Below are 26,768 nucleotides of genomic sequence, written 5' to 3' on the forward strand. Positions count from 1 at the left end.
GGAGGGACAACAACAACAACAACAGAGAGCCCCGGCCCGCGGCGCCGGCGGGCGGCGGGACCCGGCCATGGCCCCCGGCTCCGGGCAGCGCTTCCCTGTCCTCCGGCACCGCTCGCCCGCCCCTCTGGAGCCCTAAATTCACTATCGCGGCTTTGTAGCGTTTTTTATTATTTCGTATTATTTTTGTTTTCCGCTCTCCCCTTCCTCCCCCGTGTCTCCCCCCTCGGCGCCTCGGCCCCGCCGCGCTCCGCTCCGCTCCGCTCGGCCGGGCGGGCGGGCGGCCGCGAGCGGAGCGGATCGGCGCGAACATGGCGACGGTGCCCGTCTATTGCATCTGCCGGCTGCCCTACGACGTGACCCGCTTCATGATCGAGTGCGACGCCTGCAAGGACTGGTTCCACGGCAGGTAACGCACGGCGCCCGGCACCCCGGCCCCGGCCCCGGCACCCCCGGCGCTCCCGCCGCCGCGCGCCCTCCCGCAGGCCTTCCCGGAGCGGCGAAGGAGGAGCCGCGCTCCCCGCGCTGGTTTTGTGTGTTTTGTGGGTTTGGGGCTGGATTCCCGACACAAAGCTGCTCCCCCCGCGGTGACACCGGAGCCCCGGGGTGGCGGGGGCCATTGTGAGCGCCCGGGGAGGGGATGGGGCCGCCCCGCGCCGCGTCCCTCCCGGAGTCGGGCCCGGGGCCGCGGCGGCTGCGGGGCTCGGCCGCGCTGTCAGCGGGCTCGGCCCCCGCGCCTCGGCCTCCCGCCCTGGCAGGGCTCGGGCGCCTTGGCCGAGGGGTGTTTCCCGGTGACAGGGCGGCCATGGCCGGGGAGGGCCGGGGGCTGCGGGGAGCGCCCGCCCTGCAGCCCGCCGGGGCCGGGGCCGGGGCCGGGGCCGGGCGGGGCGGGGGGAGCGGGCGGGGAGCCCTCGCTGGCGCAGCGCCCGCCCCGGGCCCTGCCGGGCAGCGCCCCCGCCCCCGGCGAACCCCGCGCACCCCCGGCCCTGCCCGAGGTCGGGGCCTGCCGTGGCGGGACCGCGGACGGGGGAGGCCGGGCGGGGCGGCGGACTCGGCTTTTCGGATGGTTTCTCCCCAAAGCGCCTCCCGGCGCTCAGACAATGGGCGGCCGCGGCGGAGTTGGGGCGGGCGGCGGAACTTCGGTGGCGCCTGGTGTGATGGGGGCGAGGGCGGCGACTGGGGACCGAGAGCCTCAACAGCCACCGCATCGGCCGGGCAGCCGTGCGGGGACGGGACTCGCCGGGCGAAGGAAGGGGGGTACACGCGGGGACAGTCCCCCAACAGGACGCCTCGCTCCCTTCGGATGTGACGGAGGAGGACTGAGTGTCAGCGGCATCGCAGCAATTCCCCAGGAGTGATCGAAGTGTAAAAAGTGCAGTTAAAATCAAGTAAATCAACTGGATGAGCGCTTTTTACGACAGGGGTCCGGTCAGGTTAGGCTGTCGCTCTTTCATCGGAACCAGCGCCCAGCAGCGTCTCCAAACAGCTGCGGAGGAGGCGGAGGCGAGAAGCTGTGCCTGCTGCGGCTCACGGGTGCCCGAACGCGAGCTGGGGCATCCGTGGATCTTCCGTGCGCGGAATGAACTATTCAAGATGCTTTGCCCGTGGCGTTAGGCATGATGTTCTGCCGTTTATTTTAGACGCTGTGTAGAAGCAGAAATACAGAAACGGGCAATCCTAGTGCCGGTGCCGGCCAGAAGGGTGCTCCGCATGTGTGGTCCGGGACAGGAGACTCGCGCTGGCCGTGCCAGTGGGGACTCGGGCACACATGGTGAGGTGAGGCTAGAGAGAAGCCTCAAGCATATGTACTTGAAACTTAGAAAGTGTAAGGACATGAAAAAAAAAAAAAGATTTTCAGGCAAAGTAATGACAGAGTGGATTCCTGAAAAGTAAACAGCGAAAGGAGTTGAAGTGGCTGCGCAGGATGGTGAATTTCCATTGAAATTGGTAAAGAGAGGTTGCTTGTAGCTGATCAAGCAAATGATCGTGTCGTGGGCAGCTTAGGGTCAGTAGCACAAGGAAAGGTGTTTAATTTTGTGGGGTAAAAGGCAGAATTGATTTGTAGTGCTGCTGGAGTGGAGTTTGTACCCTTTTTCCTTAGATTATGGTGGTGCCCAGAGACTGATTTTCAGTGAAAGAGAACTGAGGACGAGTTCACTTCTTACAGTGTCAAAACCTGAGATAATTGTAGCAGAGACGTTCACGGAATATTAGGAGCAAACAGCTTATCTATGATACTGTTTGCTTTTCTTGGTAATATGCAAGCAAATAAATAGGAAAAAAACCCCACAACAACAACAACAACAACATGATTTAGTTGTATAAAATCGAGTCTCTCCTGGACGCTCAAAGCACTGATGTTGATGTTTATATATGGAACTGCAACAAAAATATTCAATGTTATATAGTACTGCAACCAAAAATACCATGTTACATAGGTATGGCAACCAAACAAGAGCCAGTGTGCCAAGCTGCACAGTGCTCAGGAGGCTTGCTCAGTGTTTTAATCATGCTTCTGTTTATTTTTTAATATCATGTACAGTGTGCGATTCAGAAAGAAAAAGGTGTCATTTCTGGTTTGGTTTCGTAGAAGCAGATCAGTTGTTTTCATGCTTCCCTTCTGGCAGGGGTTCCCAAATATTTAAAATAAATATTTTTCATGGGTTTATCCCTACAGCAATCACAGACTTCCTTTCATCTAAAGCTGGGCAACATCTCTGTGGCAAATTCAGCAGTTCTGATGGCAAATTGATATTTTCAGAGTATCTGAAGTGTGTTAAACTTACGTAATGTAGTTTAGAATTTGGACACAGGGCAGTGGAGCCCTATCCACTAATGGCACAAATGCACTGGGGTCCCTTGGACACTGCTGAAGTGTGCTGAGCCATGGTGCTGTTGGTGTGCTCCCAGAACGCTGTGACTCCATGTGAGGTTTGATCATTCCTGTTCTGTCCATTTGCCTGAGCTGTTCCAGACAAGCAGCTTCTAGCTGTCTGGAAAGGACAGAGGTGGTCTTAGAGGCAAAGGACAATAATGCCAAAGTGGGCACGGGGCTGTTTGACTCCTCTGTGTGTGCAGGTCCTGTGTTCCTTGGTGAGGCTGTTGGGGCTGATGAAGTCCCACACACCTCGGTGCTCTGCCCTGAGCAGCCGCCCTGCTGCGCTGTGGTTTCCTGGCCTCTGTCCCCTTGGGTCCCATCCCAGGGAGGAGTCCTGGTGTTGTTCTGCCTGGTACCAGGTCTGCAGGCAGCAGGGACAGCTGGGGTGCAGGGACTGCTTGACGTGGGAACTGGCTCTCTGAAGAAGACCAGGAAGGGAGGAGGAAGAGGGAGTGGTCTTGATGTGTGAAGAAGCTGAGATTCAGCATGTGCCATGGGTCGCTCTCCACCTCAAGGCTAGGCCCAGCTGGACAGAAAGATTGGTGCCAGCTGTGCCACGGGCCTGAGCCAGGGTCCCTAGGCCAGCCATGTGCTGCTCAAGCACAGGGGATGTGGGACAAGGGGGTTCAGCTGCGTGGTGTGAAGAGCTTTGCCTTTTCCACAGCTTGCAGGTGATGCTGCTGGCTGTTCATGCCCGGTGATACAGTGCTGCCCTGCAGGGATACCCTCAATTCCCCCTTCCTGGGAGCAGGGATGGGCTTGCAGGCAAGTTGCTGGGGGCTGGAAAAAGTACTGCATGATGACAAGTCTCCAAGTGTCTCATCTGCAATGGAAACGTTATAGAACCTTGTATCCCAGACAAGACAGGTCCTTTTGTACCAGTTTGTTCAACTAGAAATCTGTACGAGTTTACTCATTACAGCTGTAGGTGAGGGGAGGTAAATTATTAATTTTCTCTGTGGTATTTTGTTACCTGTTCTTATAACCCGCACCTGGTGCTGTAGGGTGGGATTTGGCTTGCTAAATGAAATAACAAGTATTTATTTTATTACCTTGTGTATATTTAAACTTTGAACCTTCTTGCTCCAGGCCTAGCAGTGGTCAATAACGTAGTAAAAGGTTTAGTTACCTAAAAGCAGCTCATGCACTTATCAGAGCACCCTAAAGTGGTGGTAGGAGTTACTCAGGATGCCCTGGCGCACGGAGTGAACATGGCTGGGTTAAGAAAACCACTTCTCTGTTACACTGGAAAACTAAACCCTGTGTGTAGGCAGATTTTATGCACATAACAGAGCATTCAGCATTTTCCCTTTCCAAAACATGTCTGGTTTTACATGGCAGCATCCGGTTCCACTTTTACCCAGGCTTATCACTAGCTATGGGCAAATTTGGAAATTTGGCTAAAATTTGAAGATAAGAATAATCCTAAAACTAGCATGCTATTTGCTTCGGTTTTATCACAGCAGAAGGAATCCCTGAAGTTAATCGTGCTGTGCCCAGAACAATTTCCTTTCATGTGCTGAGTTCTGATAGGACCAAGGTGTGTAAATTTTTTCAAATAACTAAAAATCTCAGGTTATTTCAATTTTTCCTGCAGTGTTAGTTGACATGACGGGCTCCATTTTTCTGGGAGCCTGCCCACAACAGGTATCAAGAATGAGTCATGCTAATGCCTATACTAGAATGCTTTAGAAAATCCAAGTCTGATTAATACCAAGAGTGTGGAAAGGCCTACGTGAACATTGTCTGGCCTGCTGGTACCTGAGAGCCAGTATAGTTCACAGAAGATTTTTGTATATAAAGGTTCTTCTAATTCTGGAAGGTTTTACCCAGATTTTATCTCTGAAATGATTAAATGTTAGAAATATTAAACGCAAATCATGTTTAATTAAAAAAAAAAAAAAAGAGAAATACTGTGGTTTAATGAGTACTCTCCAGCAGCCCAAGGCTTTAGCTGCACTGTTTTGTGAGCAGTCCTGTGGGAACCTAGGTACCTGTTGACTTCAGCACTAGTGGGATGGCAGCCTTACCAGCCATGTCACTACAAAGAAATGAGTTCTGCAAGCAAAGGAGAACTTTTTCCTTAGTGCTGAATAGCTCCATAGTAAAGGAACTTTTTCAAGGAGTCTTGACAAAAATTATCAAGGACTGTAACTGCATATGGGGAGATACTGGTGAAGAGAAAAAGTGTTATACAATCACTATAAGGCTTTCCAAAACTCGCAGGCCACCATCTTTAATATTACCTTAATGGATTTTCTTCTTTCTGACCAATATAAATTTGGTAGTAGCAGTGTAGTATATCTACACCGAAAACTGAGCGTGTTGCCCAGATAGTCCTCTCCTGAATGGGGGCAGCCCACTCTTGTATGGCAGCCTGTAGGTCTACAGTTCTCAAAATATTTTAATAGAACACAGTTTATGGCATTAAAAGTGTCCTAGAAAGGTGCTCTGTAACAGTGCTGGAGGTTTGTTTGTGCTACAGGTGAGCTGATGCTTTGGGATCATGTGGGTTTTCATAGTGACCCCATCATGCATCTTATCAGTGACTGGTAACAGTGTAATGTGGGTGTACATTAGCAAATCTTGCACTGGCTGATACCAATAGTAATTCCTCTCCAGAGTTTTATCTGAAAAAAGAATGAGCCTGGTCACAGTGTCACAGTCCATTTTATGACTTTAGGCATGGCTATTTTTGGATGTTACCTGGCTGTTGCATCCAGATACCTCTGGTATACAATACAATGGCAATGACAGTGTGTTTGGCAAATCTCACCAGATGTCTTGTGTAGATTTTTCCTGGGGTGTTGGTCCCCCACCCCAGGTAATGGCTGAGCATCTTCCCCCCAGAAGGGCACTCTCGGAGGGACAGGGGTGTCCTGGGGGCCGTGGTCTTCGGCAGTGTGGTATGATCAGTCTGCAACATTTTGAGGCAAATGGCTTCAAGTTGTGCCAGGGGAAGTTTAGATTGGATATAGGGGAAAATTTCTTCGTCAAAAGGGTTGTCATCTCTGGCACAGGGCAGTGGTGGAGTCAGCATCCCTGGATGGATTTCAGAGAGGTGTAGACTGGGGACATGGATTAGTGGTGCACTTGGCAGTGCTGTGGGGGTGGCTGGACCTAATGATTTTAAGGTTTTTCCAACCCAAACGATTCCATGATTCTGCGATCTCCTGCTTTGTTCTGGTGCTTGGTGCCCTCCAGCACTGAGACCACAGCCTGGGGCACCCAGGGTGCCAGGGATGAATATTTTCTCCGGGGCTTGGAGAGTGCAAATCTCTCCTTGTTGCACTCTCCTGGGGCTTTGGAAGAGCTGTTGGAAGAGGCTGACAACATGTGCAGGACTCCCAGCCAGCAGCCCATGGAGGAGTTCCTTCTTTTTCTCTCAGGCACATCCCCAAAAACTGACAGGTGCTGCTTCTTCAGGTGAGGCCAGAGCTTAGTCCTGTGCTTACAGGCAGAGCAGGAGTGAGGACACTGAGTTCCCTGGGTGTAATTGTGTTTAGCTTTCCAGCTAACCAGGATAGGCTTCTGCTGGGTTAATCAGCAATTTTTAGTGCTTCATCCATTAGTTTTAGCAAGAAGTCGAGACAAGTAAAAAGTTAAGCAGTAGTATATTTTGACAGGAAAAAAAAAAAACAGAATTGCAGAAACAAAGATATTTTAAAATTTCCTGTTTGCAATTGGCAGTCCAGTAATCTGGAACTGTGTGAGAGCTGCCTTATTCTTTTTATGCAACTGTTCATGGATTTCATTGTGTTTTCCTCTTTTAGCAAAATACATGGTACATTTACTCTCAGAAAGAGCATTTCACCTCATCTGGCAGACTGGAAGGATGTAAAAAGTGAAAAAAAGTGAAGTATTTCTGCTAGATAGAAGTAGGTGTAATTTTTTGTTAAACTTCCATTTTTGCTGTTAACATCTCAATGGAAGGGAATGAAAATGTGAAAATTGGCTGGAATGCTGTTCCTGTGACATATGTGTGGTGTCCCTTGTGTCAGTAGCACATGGAACAGCCAAGGATCGTTGTGCTGGAGCACAGTCCCCCACAGCAAGATTGTGAGTGAGATTTAATGCCTTTATTGAGCATCTCAGCAAAGCCTCTGGGTCAGGGCAGGTGGGGGAAGCAAAAGGCCTTACAGTGCTGTTGCTGCTGGGCCTGTGTGTTTACAGGGACAGTGTCTCCTGGATCACCATACTATCTACTTGGGGTTTCTTCTCCATTTGTGATCTCTAAGTATCCTGAAATACAATTGCAGCAGTTAATAAAGAATGTGGAGGGTATCTAGTGTCCTCTTAATTTATTTAGCCAAAAGGAGTAGTTTACCAACCAGGAGCAGGACCACTGGAACCCCTAACTTCTTACAGGCCATGGGAAAACAGCATGTGAACAGCATCTGAGCTCCTTCATGTCCCAGAAGTGTTTCCCAGGGAATTAAAGAACGCTGTCACCGAGGAGTCCTCCTGGTTATCTGAATGAAAAGATATTGAACAAAGAATGGTAAACATGTGGGGCTGCTAAGTCTTTTGTTCCATGGTCACTGCAGAAATCCAAGTCACATAGGTGCCATCAGAAGCCACAAGCCCCCCAGAGAGCCCAGGAGCTGCCTCTTGCCAGCCTCTGCTCTCTCATCCCTGCTCTCTGTGTGGAACACTTGACGGTGCTACTCTGCAGCTGGTTGCTGATAAGGGATTCATCATTCCAAAGACTTGACTAATTCCTGCTCTGGTTTTGCTTTGCATTGAAACTTCACCCTGAAAGGTGTAAAGGTGGGTAGAGCATGTGAAAGAGGGTTAGAAAAGGTGAGGGTGCCATTTCCTTACAGGCGAACATGGGGCTTGTTCTGAAGTGGGTGGATTTGCTCGTGGTGAGATGGCTGAGGAGGTCTTAAAGCACTCAGATGTGCTCTGAGAAGATCCTATGAATTCACAGCTTTTACTGCCGAAGTGGTTCTTGGCAGTGTTTGGAGCTCTTATCCACCAACTCTTTTGCATCAGGACAAACACACTGGCCGTATGAAAGCACAGCTGTTCTTGAGGGAAAGTCAACAAATCCACTAATGAGTTGTCCCAATGGTTTATTAGTTCATTGTTGGAAAAAATCACCTGTATTTCCAATCCAAGTTTGTGTATTTTCAGTTACCAAGTACTGTATTATTGCATTAGTGAAGAGCCTCTTTCTCAGGGAGGTGTTTCTATCAATGTTTTGATGTACTTCTGCTCAAGTCATCTTCTTTAATTGTGAGATGATAAAATTGTTTATCTGGGTTTGGCTGAAATGGTAGAACATTTCTTCTATAGTGCAAGAAATACTCTTAATTTTCTAGTTCTATACAGAGTCCTTTTAACTTTTGATCATGTTTCACTGAATATTTTTCCCATGTTTTCTATTCCACCTTCAAGTTTCCCTTTTTCTTTGTTTATATTTGCAGTAGCTTATCAGACAAATGTTGGTTGTCTGCATTAAACTTGTAAAGGAGCCAGATATGGCTGCACTAGTTGCTTTTTAAGCAGTCTGGTTTTGAAATTGGGTTTCTACCTTTGGAATTGGCTCATGAGTAACAGCAGAAAGCCTCAGTCTTGTTCTGACTTGGAGCAAGAAAAAAACCTCTCCAGTCTGCTGAGCTAGCACTGATAAGTCAAAGTGCTGAAGGACCAAGGAAAGCAGAAAGAAACATGTAAAAGTCTCTCAGAAAGAAATTTTTAGACTATTGTATGGGACTGTGACAAAGTTCAGCCTGGTGGAATCACAAGGCACTGCGGTGGGTGCACGCCAGCTCCTGCTGAGGAATCCTGCCCGTGGCGCTGTCCTTCCAGCACGCATGGGAACAGGCTGCACGTCAGCCAGGGCAGCAGCACATCAGGCACAGAACCCTCACTGCCAGCTTCACCAGCACATCCTCTGCTCTGCCTACTGCTCTGCTCACTGCCCTGCTCACTGCCCTGCTCACCCCCTGCTCACTGCCCTGCTCACTGCCCTGCTCACTGCCCTGCTCACCCCCTGCTCACTGCCCTGCTCACTGCCCTGCTCACTGCCCTGCTCACCCCCTGCTCACTGCCCTGCTCACTGCCCTGCTCACCCCCTGCTCACTGCCCTGCTCACCCCCTGCTCACTGCCCTGCTCACTGCCCTGCTCACCCCCTGCTCACTGCCCTGCTCACTGCCCTGCTCACCCCCTGCTCACTGCCCTGCTCACTGCCCTGCTCACTGCCCTGCTCACCCCCCTGCTCACTGCCCTGCTCACTGCCCTGCTCACCCCCTGCTCACCCCCCTGCTCACTGCCCTGCTCACCCCCTGCTCACTGCCCTGCTCACTGCCCTGCTCACCCCCTGCTCACCCCCCTGCTCACTGCCCTGCTCACCCCCTGCTCACTGCCCTGCTCACTGCCCTGCTCACCCCCTGCTCACCCCCTGCTCACTGCCCTGCTCACTGCCCTGCTCACCCCCTGCTCACCCCCTGCTCACTGCCCTGCTCACTGCCCTGCTCACCCCCTGCTCACCCCCTGCTCACTGCCCTGCTCACTGCCCTGCTCACCCCCTGCTCACTGCCCTGCTCACTGCCCTGCTCACCCCCTGCTCACCCCCTGCTCACTGCCCTGCTCACTGCCCTGCTCACCCCCTGCTCACTGCCCTGCTCACTGCCCTGCTCACCCCCTGCTCACCCCCTGCTCACTGCCCTGCTCACTGCTCTGCTCACTGCCCTGCTCACCCCCTGCTCACCCCCTGCTCACTGCCCTGCTCACTGCCCTGCTCACCCCCTGCTCACTGCCCTGCCCTGCTCACCCCCTGCTCACCCCCTGCTCACTGCCCTGCTCACCCCCTGCTCACCCCCTGCTCACTGCCCTGCTCACTGCCCTGCTCACCCCCTACTCACTGCCCTGCTCACTGCTCTGCTCACTGCCCTGCTCACTGCCCTGCTCACTGCCCTGCTCACCCCCTGCTCACTGCCCTGCTCACCCCCTGCTCACTGCCCTGCTCACTGCCCTGCTCACCCCCTGCTCACTGCCCTGCTCACCCCCCTGCTCACCCCCTGCTCACTGCCCTGCTCACTGCCCTGCTCACCCCCCTGCTCACTGCCCTGCTCACTGCCCTGCTCACTGCTCTGCTCACTGCCCTGCTCACCCCCCTGCTCACCCCCTGCTCACTGCCCTGCTCACCCCCTGCTCACTGCCCTGCTCACTGCCCTGCTCACCCCCTGCTCACCCCCTGCTCACTGCCCTGCTCACCCCCTGCTCACCCCCTGCTCACTGCCCTGCTCACTGCCCTGCTCACCCCCCTGCTCACCCCCTGCTCACTGCCCTGCTCACTGCCCTGCTCACCCCCTGCTCACCCCCTGTTCACTGCCCTGCTCACTGCTCTGCTCACTGCCCTGCTCACCCCCCTGCTCACTGCCCTGCTCACCCCCTGCTCACTGCCCTGCTCACTGCCCTGCTCACCCCCTGCTCACCCCCCTGCTCACTGCCCTGCTCATCCCCTGCTCACCCCCTGCTCACCCCCTGTTCACCCTTCTGCTCACCCCCTGCTCACCCCCTGCTCACCCCTCTGCTCACCCCCTGCTCACCCCCTGCTCACCCCTCTGCTCACCCCCTGCTCACTGCCCTGCTCACCCCTCTGCTCATCCCCTGCTCACCCCCCTGCTCACCCCCTGCTCACCCCTCTGCTCATCCCCTGTTCACTGCCCTGCTCACCCCCCTACTCACCCCTCTGCTCACCGCCCTGCTCACCCCTCTGCTCACCACCTGCTCACCCCCCTGCTCCCCCCTCTGCTCTTCTCTGCCTGCCCCACTGCACCCCGTGTCCCCAGCTCCAGGTGCTGCGGAAGGAATCAGTGTGTGTCGATGGATGCAGTGATGTCCTTAGAAACCGAGGATTGCTTGGAAGGTGTGGGAGTAAAACTTCAGGGCACTATGAGCAATACCGGGGGTGAAACGCAGCTGTGGGTGGAAAACTGTTACTATTCCTGATATTGCTTGTAAATCACAGTCTGGAGGAGACAGCGTGAGGCTCGATGTGTCGGGACACTTCGCTGGGAGTGGATGGGGAGGGCTCTCGAAGGCTTGGATTCATTATTTTCCTTCATTCTTTGGACGCGGAGTTGCACAGCACTGTTACAAACTGAGCAAATGCTTCAGAGACATCCCAGCCCCCTTCCTGGGCTCCGCAGGACCATTCTCCCGCAGCATTTTCTGGTTTTATCAAGTTTTGCCCTCTTTTTGACACCAGACCAGACTCACCAGAGAACAGAATAATTTTGCCCAAACACCTCCTGTAAAAGACAGAGGGCTGAGGTTGGCTGTGCAGTGGCGATTCCTGCTCGCCTTAGTATCTCAGGTTACTCCGAGGTGTAGGGTGTGATCAGCCGTGTGCTGCTCCTGCACGGTCACTGCTCCCTGTGGGCCGTTCACAGGGAATGTGGTGATATTCCTTAGGTTTGCAGGCTGGACGCAGCCCCCTGGCCCTGTGGGATGCTGTGGGTGTTACTGAAAAGTGGGACTTCGTGTTTCAGATTCCTTTGTGACGTTTGCAGACTGCATAGAGAGGGGAGCAGGTAAGGAAGTGAGTCTGTGAGTGACAGCAGCAGGGAGGAGATGGTGTGAAGAGCAGTCCTGCAGCGACGGTGGTACTGGGCAGAGTGTTCTCCTCCCAGTTGCCATCTGAGGCTGCCCTGAACTGGTGTTGGCTGCTACCTAAATCCCATATACAATTTATGTCCCTTTTTACCATACTGCTAAATTTTTTTCATTTAAAAAATGCTGAATTGAAGTAGTTGCTGGAATTCAGTTACAATCCTATTTGGAAAATACCCAAAGGGCTGGAATGAGCAGGAGCTGGTGTTGTTCCTTGATGCTTCCAAAGCAAGGGGCTGTAAGAAATGATCTATTCAACATGTCACTTGTAATCAGAGCTGCTGTTGCCTATAGTGTTCAATGACGATCCAAGCCTTAATGTTTTTAAGTTCTCAAACCTAAGCTTTTTCCCAGGAGGCTTTCTGCAGGGAGGGTGGGCAGGTTTTGTTGTTCAGTTGGGAGGTTTTTTGGTTGCTTGGGACTTTTTATGTAGAACAAGCAGAACTGTTGTTTTATGCTTTGGTGCAAGGAAGTTTTTCAGATACAGAACACTCACAAATGTTCTTCAGAATAATTGTTTCTGCTTTTTTCGTGGTGTGAGAATTGGCGAATAGTTTGAGGAAGGAAAATGTGTGTCAAGGAGGTGTTTCTGAAGAGCACTTACCCAGAATCTTGCAGTGAGTAGGAGCAGAGCCCATCTGGCTGCCTGCAGTCACAGCCTGAACCTGCTGGTTGCTGCTGCTGTCTTTCCATTGTTTCTTCTGAATTTCATGTTTCTTTGCATTCTTGAAGATCTGAAATCCCTCTCAGAGCAGAACTGATTGTTTTAATTACAAACCATGCTGATGGGGAGGCTCAGTGGCACTGGCCTACTGGCATTCCAGGTCCTGTTCATACCACAGGGCTTCAGGGGGACAGAAATGTCACAGAAAATGTCACAGTCATTTTTAAAAGAAGGATGTCTTGTGGAGCATTTTTAAGGAGTAAATTGTGGAGCACATCCTGCATTGGCTGGAAGGGTTCAGTCAGGTAAAGTTTTCCCTTTGAGAAGAGCAAGGCTGAGCTCTGATTTTGTATTCAAAAGTCACAAGCAGTAAAACAATATTAACACTTCATATCGTGTTTGTAAAAAGGTAAAAGTATCTGGAGAAAAAGAGGAAATTGATGACTTCCTGTAGAATCCCAGAATAATTTGGGTTGGGAAGGACCTTAAACCTCACCTTGCTCCAGCTTCCTGCTGGAGTGCATTGATGTACAGATGCCTGAATCAGCTGAAGAAAAGCACACTTTACACCATACCTAACAACATGCAATCCCCACTGCTAACTCACTGCTACTAGCACTGAGTATCTCTGGCTATTTTATTTTGAGCTGTTACTTCTCCTCCACAGTTCAGAATCATGGGTGATTAAGAAATATGTTGGGGTTTCCCTGTCAGTTACCAGGTGGAGCAAATCCTTACATGGACGTGGAGGACAGCACTTCATTTCATAGCAGCCCAGTGCCCAGGCTGGATACCTGATCCGAGGACACTCACGAGGTTTATGGCTGTTGCTACCATGGTTTTCTTCCTAAACACACAGGTCCTCTTTGTTTCCCTCTGTGAAAGATGTTATCCATCATTCCACACACGTGTATCCACACACACATGCCATGAGCTGTGTCAAAGGACAGCATGGACCTTCTCCCCTATGGCTGTCTTCAGCAGTGGGGCAGTGCTGAGCATGCCGTGGGCAAAGACCCTGTGCTGTCACCTGGATTAGTGATGGTGGAGGTGAGCCAGCTGGAGAATGGCATGGGAAAAGCATGCAGAGCACAGCATGGATGTACATGGAGACCTATAAATCCAGTTTGCATCTTGAAACAGGAATAAAATGTTATAAAGCGGCAATTAGATAATTTGAAATTTGATGTTAATCCTTTGAAAATGTATTTGAAGTGCTGAAAAGGTACAAGAGGAGGTTATACATATCAACAACAGGAACAATCAAGAATGATTTGGAGGTTCTGTTAATAATTTATCATTCTTTAATTTTGTGATTGTTTGGTTTAATACTGTAAGTTCTTTGTAAATATGACAGTGAAAATTATTGCTGTTCCTTCTTCCTCCTTGTACTGTCGTCTCATTTTGGAGCTTCCCCTGTGAGCATTGCAGCTGGTTCAGAGTGTTTGCCATGCAAAACAGAGCATGGAAAGGTAATGTCGGGTTACTATCAGGATTGCCATGTGTTTATATATTTATATATATCTATAAAGAATACATGAAAATGGTCCTGTGACCAAAAAGGACAACCAACCATTGACCAGTATTTTTGGTGAGATCTGAGCATGCTTATACAAATGACAGTGATGTTACCTCAGATTTAAAAGTAAGTTATATAAATGGTTATATAAATGGGTGTCACAATTAAAGCAGATCAAACACACACAGTACTCAGATTTGTATTAGTGTGTATAAATACATACTTGGATGCATAAATGAATACACAGGTACAAGTAGTTGTTGCTGTACAAAACTAATGATGTCTGGGTCTTTGCCACTGTTGAGTTTATTTGCATTTATCTGTCATTTAGTCAGACACATACACTGCGCATCTCCAGCCTGCTCCTGCCATATGTGTGGCTGTGGATGTGACGCGCAGGAAGAGCAGATCCTTGATGTGGTCAAGAGGGGTGAGAAGGAACACGAAGCGCAAAGGAGTGGTGTTGTTCCAAGTATTGTGGTTTTTGGAGGACAAGTCACAAAATCAGAAATTCCAGAGCGATCCTTTGTTTGCAGGTGTGAGTTTGTAGCAGGCCAGTGTTCCAGGAGTTTGTTGAGTTGTGGGTCCTGCACAGCTGATATTACAGCAGTGGTATTTATTTGCAGTAATGTTCCTGTTGGAGGGAGAAATGGAACAACAGGGTCAGGGCAAGGCTGCGGTCACTTTGTAAGGGTTTTACACAATGGCTGATTTTATGATGTGTATGTGCTCATTTTTAAAGGCAATTCCTAGAATTGCAGAGGGCAAGACATAAAGGATATGTTTTACCAAGCAGTGCTTGGTAAACACAGGTTTGTATTGCAGCACAGCTAATCCTGGCTCCTGCTCCTCAGGGCTTAGGTTTAGCCCAGCTTTTGGGGTTCCTTCTGCTGTTGGGCTCTCCCAGGAAAGTGGCCTACCTGCTTGCCCACTTGTGGGGCGCCATTCCTGATAGAGATGCTTTTAATCTTCAAATCCTTGGGCCAGCAAAGAAAGGCTGAGGTTAAATCCAGTCTCATTTGCAGTGCTGCTTGCTGCCACGCTGGTCTGGTGGCTATCAGGGCTCACTGGGACCAGTCTGCCATGGGATTTGGCTCTGTTGGTCTGTAGGGTCTGGACACCTCCTGGTTAGGAGAGGTGTCCCTCTCCTAGAGTGTTCACCCTCCTCATCCCTCATGGATGTGTGATGTTATATGGAACCTTGAAACTGAGACCTTGTTCTGTGGGCTCTCAAGGAACTGAGCAGTGAGCTCCGGCTGATTCTGAGGGTTCTGACTTCCAGCTTTGAGTAACAGATTTGTTGCTGGCATGCACAGGTTCTAGTTAGGCCACATAACAGTGTGATGCTGGCAAAGACTTGGGCTGTGCAGTAGGTGCAGGTTGCTGCGATCTAGAAACTTCATTTATTTCTATTTGGTTTATTTCTTTTCTCTGAGGTGGGTGAGATTTCTTTTATACAATGTCACTAGTTCGTTTATCTGAGGAACAAAAGGCATGTGCTAATAGTAGGTATTTTTAAAAGTAGTTTGACCTGTTCCTAGGCAGAAGGTGCCCTGTGAGAGAAAACACAAGAAGGATGGATTGCAGCACTTCTCTGTGGAGGAGGATTTGTGCTGGGGCTGTACAAGGCTGGTCTGACAGTTGGCTGTTCCCAGGGGCTCCCTCTTGGAACTCTTCATGGAGCAGTGGTCAACAGCTGAGGTGACACGTTGTGTGAGGAAGAATCACTGAGACGCTACTATCACAGAATTTTATACAATAATTCAAGGATTATTTTCCTGGAGACAGTTCTCCTTCCTACTCCCTTCTGCACTGGACAGAATAAAGCCCGTGGTTTCTAAAATGCTCATGAAAATCAGTCCATTCCCGGATCTTTTGTTTACTGTTGTACTTGCCTCAGTGCACGTGAGAGAGTGCACTCCATCCCTCAGTTACGTGCAGCAGATAAACAAGGATTTTTTGATCAACCCAGCACTACTTCCATAGAGAAGTTTTGCAATACGCTTGGCGATAGAAGAGGAGGCTTTTAGGGATCTGGAGAGTTGCCTGTGCAGACTGAGATGAGCTGGGAGGCAGAAGGAGGATGGGTAAAGAGCAATTTTGTGCATGAGTCCACTTTCTGGTGTATGGCCACTAACATGATGCAGCGTTTACACCCAGGCAGAGCCCCAGGGCAGGACTCCTCCTGCAAGTGCCCTTTGCTCTGTAAAGCTCTCGGTGACCTCCGCAGGAAATCTTCAGTGCCCACCCCACTTGTGTTTAGATCTCAGCCATGGGGAAGCTCCGTGTGAGAGGTTATTCTGCTGCCAGAGGCTCTGGTTAGGAGTGTCCTGTGAGGATGTCAGGTCTCAGGACGTGGAGTCTGTAAGGTGAGTGTCAGGCTAGTCCGTGGAGCAGCCTGGCAAACAACGGGCAGTGCTACTGACTCCATCCAGGCATGGAGCTGCTGCTCTCCTCAGGATGGAGCAGAAAGGGTTTAGGGCACTTGGGGACATTAATCCGTGGTGGCATTGGTAGTGCTGGGGAATGATTGGATTCCACATCCTTCAGATTCTTCTCCGGTGTGAATGATTCTGTGATTCTGTCATTCTGCTGGGCCGAGAGTCCTGTGTGGGGTGTGGGTGGAGGGGCTACTGTGTTGGACACAGGGCTGAGTGCCTGAGGCTGGGGAGATGAGCTGTGGGGAAGGGCCCCTGTGCTGCACCTGGCGGCAGCTGTGCAGGGGGAGCCAGCATGTGCTGCCTGCTCACTGGCTTTGTTTCTGAATTCTGCAGAGTGTCTGCTCAGGTGTATGTTTGAAGCTGTGTGGAAGCAGGGCAGAGCTGTGTGGATGCTGTCAAGCCGAGTGGGATGGGTGTCGCAGCTCTGAGGTTCTTGGCTGACACCTGTGTGTCAGTTGTAGATGAAATATAAACCACACACAGAGAACAGAAGGTGACTGCTGAAAGGAGTGGGAGAGAGGAAGAAAGCAGCAGAGACAAGACATGTGCAGACCAGTTCACTTTTCACACCTGCAGCCTGTTGGCTCAGCCCTTGGGGCGGGAGCTCCATCATCCTTGCAGAACCCTTTGGGGCAGGGCTGGGATGTGCTGGGGTGCTGTGGAGGGCTGCACTCCGGTGTTGTCTGCTCTGTCACCTTCCCCTGCTCCAGGTCGGGATGAGCCCTTCTTGCTCCCTGCAATTGCAGTATGGCCACCCAGCCTGAAAAAAGTTCTGGTTGTGGCCAGATTCTTTTGTGGACCAGTGCCACTTCTTTCAGTGGAGTTACACAAAGAATAAACAAAACCTAAGAGAATGATTTTTGAGAGGAGTTTATTTTTGTTCTGTTTGTTTAATGAACTTCTTGACCTTTTGGGTTTAATTTGGGCTTGGCAATTTTTTGCTTCAGTTTTGTTTTATTCCTACTTTTTACCACTCTCTTTCTCTGGTTCCCTCCCTCTTGGCTTATTTCCCATCTGCTTTTGGGAAACCCAGTGATGAGAAGGAGGAGAACAAACATCTGGGCAGGCAGCTGTAATCACACAGGGCTGAGCAGCTTCTCTGCTGAACAGGCTGAGCCCAGTTTTCAGCAGCAGCACCTTGGCATAGTAGAGGGTCCACAGATGTCCTGTGCCCAGCTATCGTAGGTTGCAATACAGGAGGTGACCAGAAGTATGTATTATATCACCATCTGTTGAAATCAGTGATCCTTATGTCCATGGGAGATATTCTCTGCTAATGGGCCATCTGTTAAAACCAGGTGGGGCAGCCATCTTTATCTTTTCCACCACCCATCCCTCCTCCAGGAAGATATTATCTGTTGATGGGCCATTGAGTCCCACTGCATGGCTGATAAAATCACATCATGCCATTGGGAGATGCTCCACCCAGGAGGAGGAGCCAAGCATTTCCCACCTAGATAAAAACTGAAATTTGGAACACCAAAGCAGCCTTTTTCAACTGTATTCCAGAGGAAACCCTGGCCCGTATACATCATCACTGGAGCTTTGGGGGAAAACTGCACCTACCACGGGAGCACTGCTCCAACAGAACCACATCTGCCACTGCAGGAGGATGCAGCCACCATTTAATGGGACTGCTCCAACACCCTGAGTGACTGACGGGGGGTCAGCTTGGATTCTGACTCTGGCAGTGTTCTGGGTTTGTTCTTTGTAATACCGTACTTCTATTTTAATTTTTTTCTAGTAAAGAACTGTTATTCCTATTCCCATATCTTTGCCTGAGAGCCCCTTAATTTCAAAATTATAATAATTTAGAGGGAGGGGGTTTATATTCTCCATTTCAAAGAGAGGCTCCTGTCTTAGCAGATACCTGTCTTTCAAACCAAGGCACCAGCTCAGGTCCTTCACATAGTAGAGGATGGGGCTGGAACTGCCAGGGGATGGGGCAAGAGATATGTTGCTGTGCAAAAAATGTCATGAGACATTCTCCTGGTCAGTTGTGAAGGTGTTCACATCTTCAAGGTGTTGCCTCTGAGGTCATCAAGATGACAGGCATTGCAGTCAGCTGGAATTGTGTGATTGATTGTTGGGGTCAGTCTCTAATTATTTAAAATTATATGACAGTAAGATTGAATCGAATTTTGAGTTATCATAAAATAATTAGGGGGCAAAGAGTCTCATCTAGCACTTTTCAGCCACGTGTGTTTCATGGGAGTCATCTGCCAGCAGTAGGGATCAGGAGAGTTGGGCTCCATTTCTGAAGCAAGGTGTGTTTCCTTGCTCTGTACATTCCCTCAGTGAGAAGAGGTTGTTGGAGAATATAATTTGTTCTAAACAAAGCAGTAATTATCCTTCAGATTATATCTTAATAAAAAAGAGAACATCTTGGGCAGTCTCTGATTTAGGCACACTGCATTTTAAATCTGTCCTAATTATAGTGCTCATCGCTTAACATTCATTTAATGAAGATCCTCATTTATAAGGACAAGGTTGGCAAATAGGAATTAATGCCATTATAACCCATGAGCCTCCCAAAGGAAACAAATCAAAAGCTCTGTGAAGGAAATGAAACCTCATTATTTATAGCAAGGCAAAGCACAGAGTCACCAGCCATACCTTTGTGTATCTGGCTCAGGGGCCTGCAGCAGATGTGGTTTGGGAAGAGCAGTGGAGAAGCCCCCAGTCCAAGGCACCTGTCTTGCAGGTGGACCTTGGTTTTGTTTTGTTTTGGTCTCAGTTTCTGATTCAAGACCAGAGCTCCTCTCATCAGCCCCAGAAATAACCATAGTGGTTCACCAAGGCCCAAAAATAAGAATGGAAGGATGACATCCTAGTTGTCTCAGTTGATCTGGAATGTTGTGGTGGGTGCAGGTCTCTGCTGCTGTCATTTAATCTCATGCTGATGTCAGAACTGCTTGATTTGAAGGAGCACTGTTGGATTGTCTTCACAGGTGTTGATTTCAACACGCACAGGAGCTGGATGGCTCCTTAAAAACCTTGGTCAGCCTGAACAATGTTCCACTGGTGGAATTCAAGTGATGGCAGTGAGAGTTATGTACCAGCCCAAGAGCCCTTAGGGCAGTGCAGACTTGCACAGGCCCCTGCAACTCTCACAAATATCTCCTTACTTACTTGGAGTCTCCAAGTCTCTGGTGACTCGAGGGAACGGCTGGAGCTGGGCCAGGGGAGGTTCAGGCTGGGTCTCAGGGAAAGGATCTTCCCCAGAGGGTGCTGAACACTGCCCAGGCTCCCCACGGACAGGGCACAGCCCCGAGGCTGCTAGAACTCCAGGAGCTCCCAGGGATGCTCAGGGTGGGATTGTTGGGGTGTCCGTGCGGGGCCAGAAGCTGGGCTGGATGATCCTTGTGGGCCCTTTGAGCTGAGGACATTTTGATTTTATGAAGCCTCTGAAAGCTCTGTGTGGGCAGCACAGCCCAGCTCTTGCACAGAGCTGGGCATTTTCAGAGCACTGCCTAAATTTGTCCATTTTAGAACAGCAGCCCTGGGGCCATGGGGCAGGTGTTGGTGGTGCTGCCTGCAGGGGGGAAGCCGAGTCAAAAAGCTGAGCTCATTTCCTGGGATAGAAAGCAGTCCAAGCAAACTGATGAGCAGTGAGGGTTTTCCTTGTCCCTGCATTCAGGTGTTGCTGAAGCTGCTGAGCTCCTTGCAGGGACTGTGCAAACGCTGTTCAGTTTGCAAGAGGAGTCCTTTCTCTTTCCCACATTTGTGTTTCTGCGAGCGAACGAGATAGTGTAAAATCCTGGCTGTCCAGGACAGCTTGAGTTCTCTCTCATTTAGGCCTTAATTAAAGACGTCCATGCAGGGGACCTCAGCCTTGTGCCCACACCAGCATGTGTTCCTTCTGCTGTGCTTGGTCTTGGGTCTCCTGCTGAAGTGACACCAACGTGTGTCCCTGTTCTCCTGAACTTCTCCTGAGCTCACTGCTTTGCTTGAATCGTAGCTGGCAGCAGACTTCAGCTCTCCAAAATCTCTGTTTTGTGAAAACATGACTGATTAGATGAGTTAAATCCTCCTGCTTAGGAAAAGGCTCGTCTCTTTGCTCTGGAGGCACTGGAGAAGCACACAGGGGAGGCCTCTGGTCAGAGTTCTCTCTGTAAAGCCACCAGGAAAGCAGCTCAGGAGACATGAACCCACAGAACAGCTCATTTCCTAGCTCTCAAAACGGCCTCCCTCTTTCCCCTTTTCTGTCCTCTGTTAACTTCTCTTGTGCTCACAGTGTTTGCTGTTGTACTTCTGGATGCTGGGATGGACACTTAACACTGGCCTGGCATCAAAACATGAAGCATGAAGCTCTCCACTGCTGGGCAGTGCTGCTTTTCTGCAGCACCTATGGCTTTGTCCAGGTGTGGAGGCTCCTGGAACTGGACAGGTGTCTTCTGTACAAATGACACCTTGTTGGTAAGGAAGAGAGTTATTGTGCAACAGGTGATCTGTGACACACTGAGGAATAGCAGTTGTTAAGGGATAGGGATGAGCTCAGGGTAATCACTAACTGTGATCTGTAAAAATGCTGGGAATTATTCCGTGCTTTGTGGAGCTTTGGTGATTTGTCCTCGTGAGTTGGGGTTGGAGCAGTGCCAGGAAGGGAAGGGAAGTTAGCCTCTTTTTTCTTCAGCTCTATTTCTGTTTTCGTAGATTTGATTTTATTCCCCATCCAAGAGTCTTTTTCTTGTTTATTTTGTTTTTTCATATTTTTCTGTATTGTCTTCTGGTTGATAATGGTTTTGATAGGACAGATACTATGCGGGTTAACTTTTCTCCTGAAGCTACTTAAAATGTCACCTCCCTGCAGATGACAACCCAAGGTTGCCAGAAACACTCATGCTATAAACACAGTTTAATTTACACACCTTTTATTAGTGTTGCCTGCATAACAAAAAAAAATAATTGTTAACTTTATCAGAATGTTGAAATTTAATAAATCTCTTCACTGAAAAACACAGAAGCAATTTCATTTTAAAGTGGCAAAGGGCAGAGTTTCTAATAAAAATGTAATTTGTAGCCTCTGACTGCAAAAGCTTCTAATGTGCTAATTCTCCTTTAAGTCTGTGTAACATGGGTGAGATATCAGCTTAAACAGCTGCAATGTGAAAGCCTTTACTTGTCATTATTAATTTTTTCCATGCAACAGTTTTGGTAAAATTCAAATACATTTTTAATAATATTTCCCTTTTATCTCATTATCAAATTCATTTTACGCTGCCTCAACATGAGTTAAATCACTTAACGACCATTTAAAAATCAACCATTAGCTTGGTTAAAATTGCTCCAACAAGATTGCTGGATGCAGGATAATTAATCTCTTAGGCTATCTTTGCTGTGTTTGGGCAGGAGGGTTTTTTGAGCTGTGAGAGGGGTGGTGGCTGCTGCTCCAGCATCCCACATCCCTGCTCTGCACAGCAGATGCATCCCCAGTTCCTGCTGGCACAGTTGCAGTCCCTCAGGCATTAACGGCCATGGCACAGCAAGTCAGGGGCTTTGTGGAGTGTCTGGGAAGGGCTTTCTCTCACAAAAGAATTGTCCAGCCCTGGCACAGCTGCCCAGGGCTCTGGTGGAGTTCCCATCCCTGGAGACATTTAACAGCTCTGTGGATGTGGCACTTGGGGACGTGGGTTAGTGGTGGCCTTGGCAGTGCTGGGGAATGGTTGGACTTAATGGTCTTTGAAGGCTTTTCCAACCTATTTCTGTGGAAATTCTGTGTCTCTGTGATTCTGTCCTTCGACAAGCAAAACATTTTTTCCTTCTGACTCAACAGTGCTACTGGGAGCTCTTCCCAGTTCTTCCCTGACAATGGGAATGCACCCAGATCCCACGCTGACACTGCTGTGGGACTGCTGTGTGATCCTGCTCCTGAGCACAGCACCTGGATCCCAGGCACATCACCTGTGATCAAGCACTGGCTGTGATTCCGTGCCAGCTGCCTTTAGACCCATCTGATCATTTGCAAATGCTTGGTTTGAGTCTTTTTGACATTTGTTTCTCTTGGGCAAATGGAGCTGAGAAACAAACCTGGAGGGACCAAAGGGGAATGTTCTCATGGGAAAAACCAATAGATGCAAACCACAGAGTGCCGTTTGTGCTGCAGTTTGGGGGCTGGGGGGGAGAACACCACTGTTCGTTCCCTGTAGATGACTTGGTTTTCTTCAACTGGAGAAATGGTTTGATTCTATATTATTGGTAATTAACCACCCCGAGAAAAAATGCATTAGTAAATTGGGTAGGAGATGCTTCAAAACTGAGCCCTGGCCTCTACCACAGCTGGCAGGCCCCTTCTGCTTTTTATTCCCAGGTGGAAATGCTCAGACCAACCCCAGGGTCAGCCACGGCCCCCCACTACCCAAATCTTGCTCCGTAAACCCAAAAGAGGCAGCGGGAGAACCTTGTTCCTCCGCTGGCAGGAATGGTTGCTTGGGTCTCTCTGGCAGTCTGGCTTTAACTTTTGGTGGGAGTTTGGTTTCCTGTGCCTATATCCATGTGGAAGGCACCAGTGGTCCTCCTGGTGGCAGTGCCTGGAGAGCCCAGCTGTGCTGGGTGACAGGAGCAGCATAGCCTGGAGTGGGTTGGTATTTTGGTTCCTGATCTCCCGAGGCAGTTCAGCTGGGGGATCCCTTGGACAGTTCACACTCCCAGTTTCCCATACAGAGAAGGGCAGCAGCTTCTCCCCGTGAGCAGCCGTAAGTGGCCAAACCTTATTCCAAAGCCATGCTGTAGCTGGAAAAGTTGACTGTGTCTTGTAGGAGCCCGCTGGAGTTTGAGGTCAGTTATTTTTACTTCTCTGCATTGTTCTCTCAGATGTTTGACTCTCTCAGAACAATGGCTCCCACCATGCTGCAGCCATCTCCCTGTGCCACAGTTGCTCAAACCTCCTCCCATCCTGTGCCAAGGGTCTCATCTCCTTCAGCTAAATATAGACTTTTCAAGCTCTTGTAGAGAGCCTAATCCATACCTTTACTAGGCTTAGCCAGCTGAATCCAGTGGCATAAGCAGCTGACACAGCTTTGTGGGTAGAGGAATCCTCTACATACTCTTACACTGGCTCTAATCTACCAGGGTTTGTTTGCATTTTCTACTGAATAATCTGGTATTTTCTATTAATTTTTCTGGCATTTTCTACCAATCTGATATTTTTCTCTATATATGTACAGGATTCTGAGGACTGGATTGTTGTGATGGTGATTTTTCCTGTCGGCAAACTTCAGTTTTCCAGGAGCGCACAATAATTTTGTATTTTTTCAAGTAACTGTTAATGAAAAAAATCAGCAAAATCTGCAGTTGCTTTGACACAATTCCAAAATAATGATTTCTGTTCCCAGTCTGTGTTCACAGAGATGAGAGTGTCTCTGGCTTTGGTTGCAGAGCTTCACTCACCCTAGGCTCTTTGTGTTGAAGGGAGCTGGCTCCCACATTGACAGCTGCAACAGGGGCACCTTACCCACCAAGGTTTATGGCAGGATCTTATTTTGACACAACATTTACAGTGGTAATAAAAAGGATGTGTTTCTGTATCTTAGCTAGTTTGGCCTTTCCCAGCATGGTTGCAGCCTTGGTTTTGTTGCTGCTGTTCTTCAGCAGCAGGTGTGTCTGTGGTTTGTGATGGTGACGTGACCACCGTGTGCCTCAAGGTCAGCAGGGGGTTCCAAACCACCCCTGCCAATGGGGGCTCACAGTGCATTTTAACAGCTGCTTCCCTGCCCCAGGTGTGCTTGTGTTGGCTTTTAGACACCTGCACACCCCACCAATGGCACCCAGAGCCCTGAGCTCTTCAGGGAATGGGTCCAGGGACTCTCATGGGAGGGGTGGGCACAGGACTGTGTGTTATCCCTCCTTTGTCAGCACCCAGGTCATGGCCTCCCTGCTTTTGGACCAGCACCAGGTGCTGCTGGTGTGTGCACCCTGTATGAGTTTCTCCCATTGCTGAACCATTTTTGGACATGCTGGTGTCCTGCAGAGCTTGAAGGGAGGGAGAATAGTCTAAGGGGTTCTGTGAAGTGCTTGGTAGAACTGGCTCATGCTGCTGCCTGGCCTTTGGGGTGGAGCAGTCATCCTCTGCTCTGCTTCCTCTGGGCAGAAACAGGAGCAATAAACTCTGAAGTCCTGCACTCATCAGTGGTCAGCAGTGCTGGGGAATGCCAGGAGGCAGAGTGTGGCCCTTGTGCATGCGGGTGGCACTGTGTGACCCCTGCCCATACCTTTTCTCTGGCAGAAAAGCAGTGTGTGTGTTCTCTGGACCTGAGGAGCACTGGGAGCTGTTCACTGCTCCCTGCAGAGCACTGGAGAGGCATTTCAGGTGATGAAGTAGAGGAAGCCCAGGAGAGCTCTTGGCACAGTGCAATCCAGCCTTGCTTGTGCTGGAGCTTAAGGTACCTCTGATGCCTCTCATGGGTTATCTTGCCTAGCTGAGCTCCCATAGAGCCAAGGCACCAGGGATGGATCCCACAGCACCTCCCTGAACCCTTTTCTCTGTACGGTGCCTTGCAGCCCAGGCTGCTTCTGACACAGGCAGCAGGAGCAGAGTCCCTTTGGACCTTCCTCCGTGGCAGGACATGCTGAAGCTGGATTCTTTGGCTGGCTGCTTGGCACTTGGACTGTGTAGCAGCTTCTTGTCTTGGGTGCTTCAGTGCTTTGCCGTGTATTTGGCTCCTCCCCAGTGCTGTACTCCCACAGGATTGTCCATGGGCATTCCCAGGGCTGTGGGTGCTGCTGGTGTGTCCCACCCAAAGCCACCTCGGTGGCACCCTGGCACAGCCAGCAGTGCTGAGCTGGGGGTCTGCTTCACCTCCTCATCTTCCATATTGCAACAGAGGTGGGGCCTATGGAAACTGTGCCTGTGGTATCCCTTGCCAAGATCCCTCTGGTACTTCACAGCTGCCCACATGTATTTTGTGAAGGTGTGTTTTGTTAATCAGGTTTATATGGGATGGTGCTGGGACAACTCTGTGTAGGTGCAAAATAGTCTCCTTGGAAAAAGAAATTCTGTGGGACTCTCTGCCATATTTTCATGGAGTTCCACAGTGAGTTACTGGGTGGGTTTCTGGCTGGCAGCTTTTGGAGCAACCCCTCAGGTATGTAGGCTACACAAACCCAGTCTGTACCTGTGTCCACGGCCTCAGAGCTGGTTTGGGCAGGTGAGTGTGGCTGCAAGGCAAACGTACAGGGCTGTCATTATTACTGGTGTGCTTGGAGATGGGCTAACGTCAGATTTACCTTCTTGTGTTCCAGCTGTGTTGGTGTGGAAGAAGAAGAGGCACCAGATATTGACATCTATCATTGTCCAAATTGTGAGAAAACCCATGGAAAGTCGACCTGTAAGTACCCCTGTGCAGCCAGTCCCTGACACACAGCAGGGTGGGGGTGTTTGAGCAACAGGAGCTTTTCATTTTGGTCATTACAAAAGGCACAAAGTATCATGTGCCATAAATATTGGAACTCAAACCAGAAGGTGAAGAAAGGTGTTAGAGGGAGGAAGGTGCGGGTTGGTCACAGAGCTTGGGATGCAGCCTTAGGCACATTTGTGAGCTCATGCAGACACTTACCTGGAAAACTGCAGTCCCTGGACCCACAAAAACCTGAGTGTCATTCCCTGCATGAATTGTGCCCACACTCAGTAATGTGGGCTAGAAAAACCCTATGGAGGCAGCTAGGTGCTAGTAGAGGGAGTTTTGGAACTACATGGTGTTTTCTGTCTGCAGATGAGAAGAGTAAGAAGCAGTTTGTTTTGCTTGTCCTGGATATAGAATTGCAGTGATTTCAGTGTCAGACAAAATTGTAGGAAACAATGAGGGTGCCAATTCTTGCAGTTCTTTCACAGGCAAAAGGTTCTCCTGAGCAAAAGTGACAGTTGATCTCAGTGGGAGTTTTGTCTGGGAAGGAATCGTGGGATGTGTTTGCTTTGGTCAGATTAATTCACAAATTCTTTATATTATACAATGGAGGAAAAAAAGAGAAAATACACCAGTCCCTGTGAAAGATGAAATGCTTTGCTTGAAAACCAGTTGTTATAAATAAGCAACAGTGCTGGGGAGGATCCTGCTGCTCTGCAACCTCAGGGCATCCTGCGGAGGAAGAGCACCATGCTCATCTGTTGGAGCTGAGGGAATCCTGATGACCTTTTCTTTAGTATGAAGTAGGGGATGACTGGAAAGTGACTCCTGTTCTGTTAAAATTCAGAATTTTTAACCCAAGCAATTATTTCTGTATTGCCTTAATTGTTAAATTTTAAAAAATTTCTAGCGGGATTGGGATGGAGCCTGAAGTGTTTTGTGGGCAAAAATAGAATACTATTTACACTGCAATTTTTAAAAAATCAGATGTGAACTAGAAATCTGATTGACCTGCAGCTGTTCTTGTCTCCCAGAGGGTCCAACTGAGAAGCTGGCAAAATCCCCGTTGGGGAGCTGGTTCTGAAAGACTTAACAAAATCAGTATGTGCCTACAAAAATGCTCTGGTTTGAACGGATCAGCCTTTCTAGTGTTTTGTTTTCCTGGTTACACAAATAGCCACAAATAATTTTGAAGTGAATTATTTGGGATTGAAGGGGGGATGACTGCAGATACTCCCGGACTGTTCCTAACCCAGGAGGGAAGCAGCAGCACAGGATCCCCAGCCTCTGAGAGTGCCAGTG

At 49.6% G+C, this 26,768-nt stretch overlaps 1 protein-coding gene across 2 annotated transcripts in view; it reads left to right on the plus strand.

Annotated features, from left to right (window-relative positions):
• The window catches only part of PHF2 (PHD finger protein 2), a 56,137-nt gene continuing 29,369 nt past the window's right edge, over positions 1-26,768 (plus strand). For both annotated transcript variants that reach the window (XM_062500451.1, XM_062500452.1), the window contains exons 1-2: positions 1-406; positions 25,366-25,451. In XM_062500451.1, the coding sequence (XP_062356435.1) occupies positions 309-406; positions 25,366-25,451 (184 nt within the window). In that variant the 5' untranslated portion in view covers positions 1-308. The remainder of the gene's footprint in view (positions 407-25,365; positions 25,452-26,768) is intronic.

This window comes from Cinclus cinclus, chromosome 12 (assembly GCF_963662255.1).
Source record: "Cinclus cinclus chromosome 12, bCinCin1.1, whole genome shotgun sequence".
In the NCBI taxonomy this organism is placed as follows: Eukaryota; Metazoa; Chordata; class Aves; order Passeriformes; family Cinclidae; genus Cinclus; species Cinclus cinclus.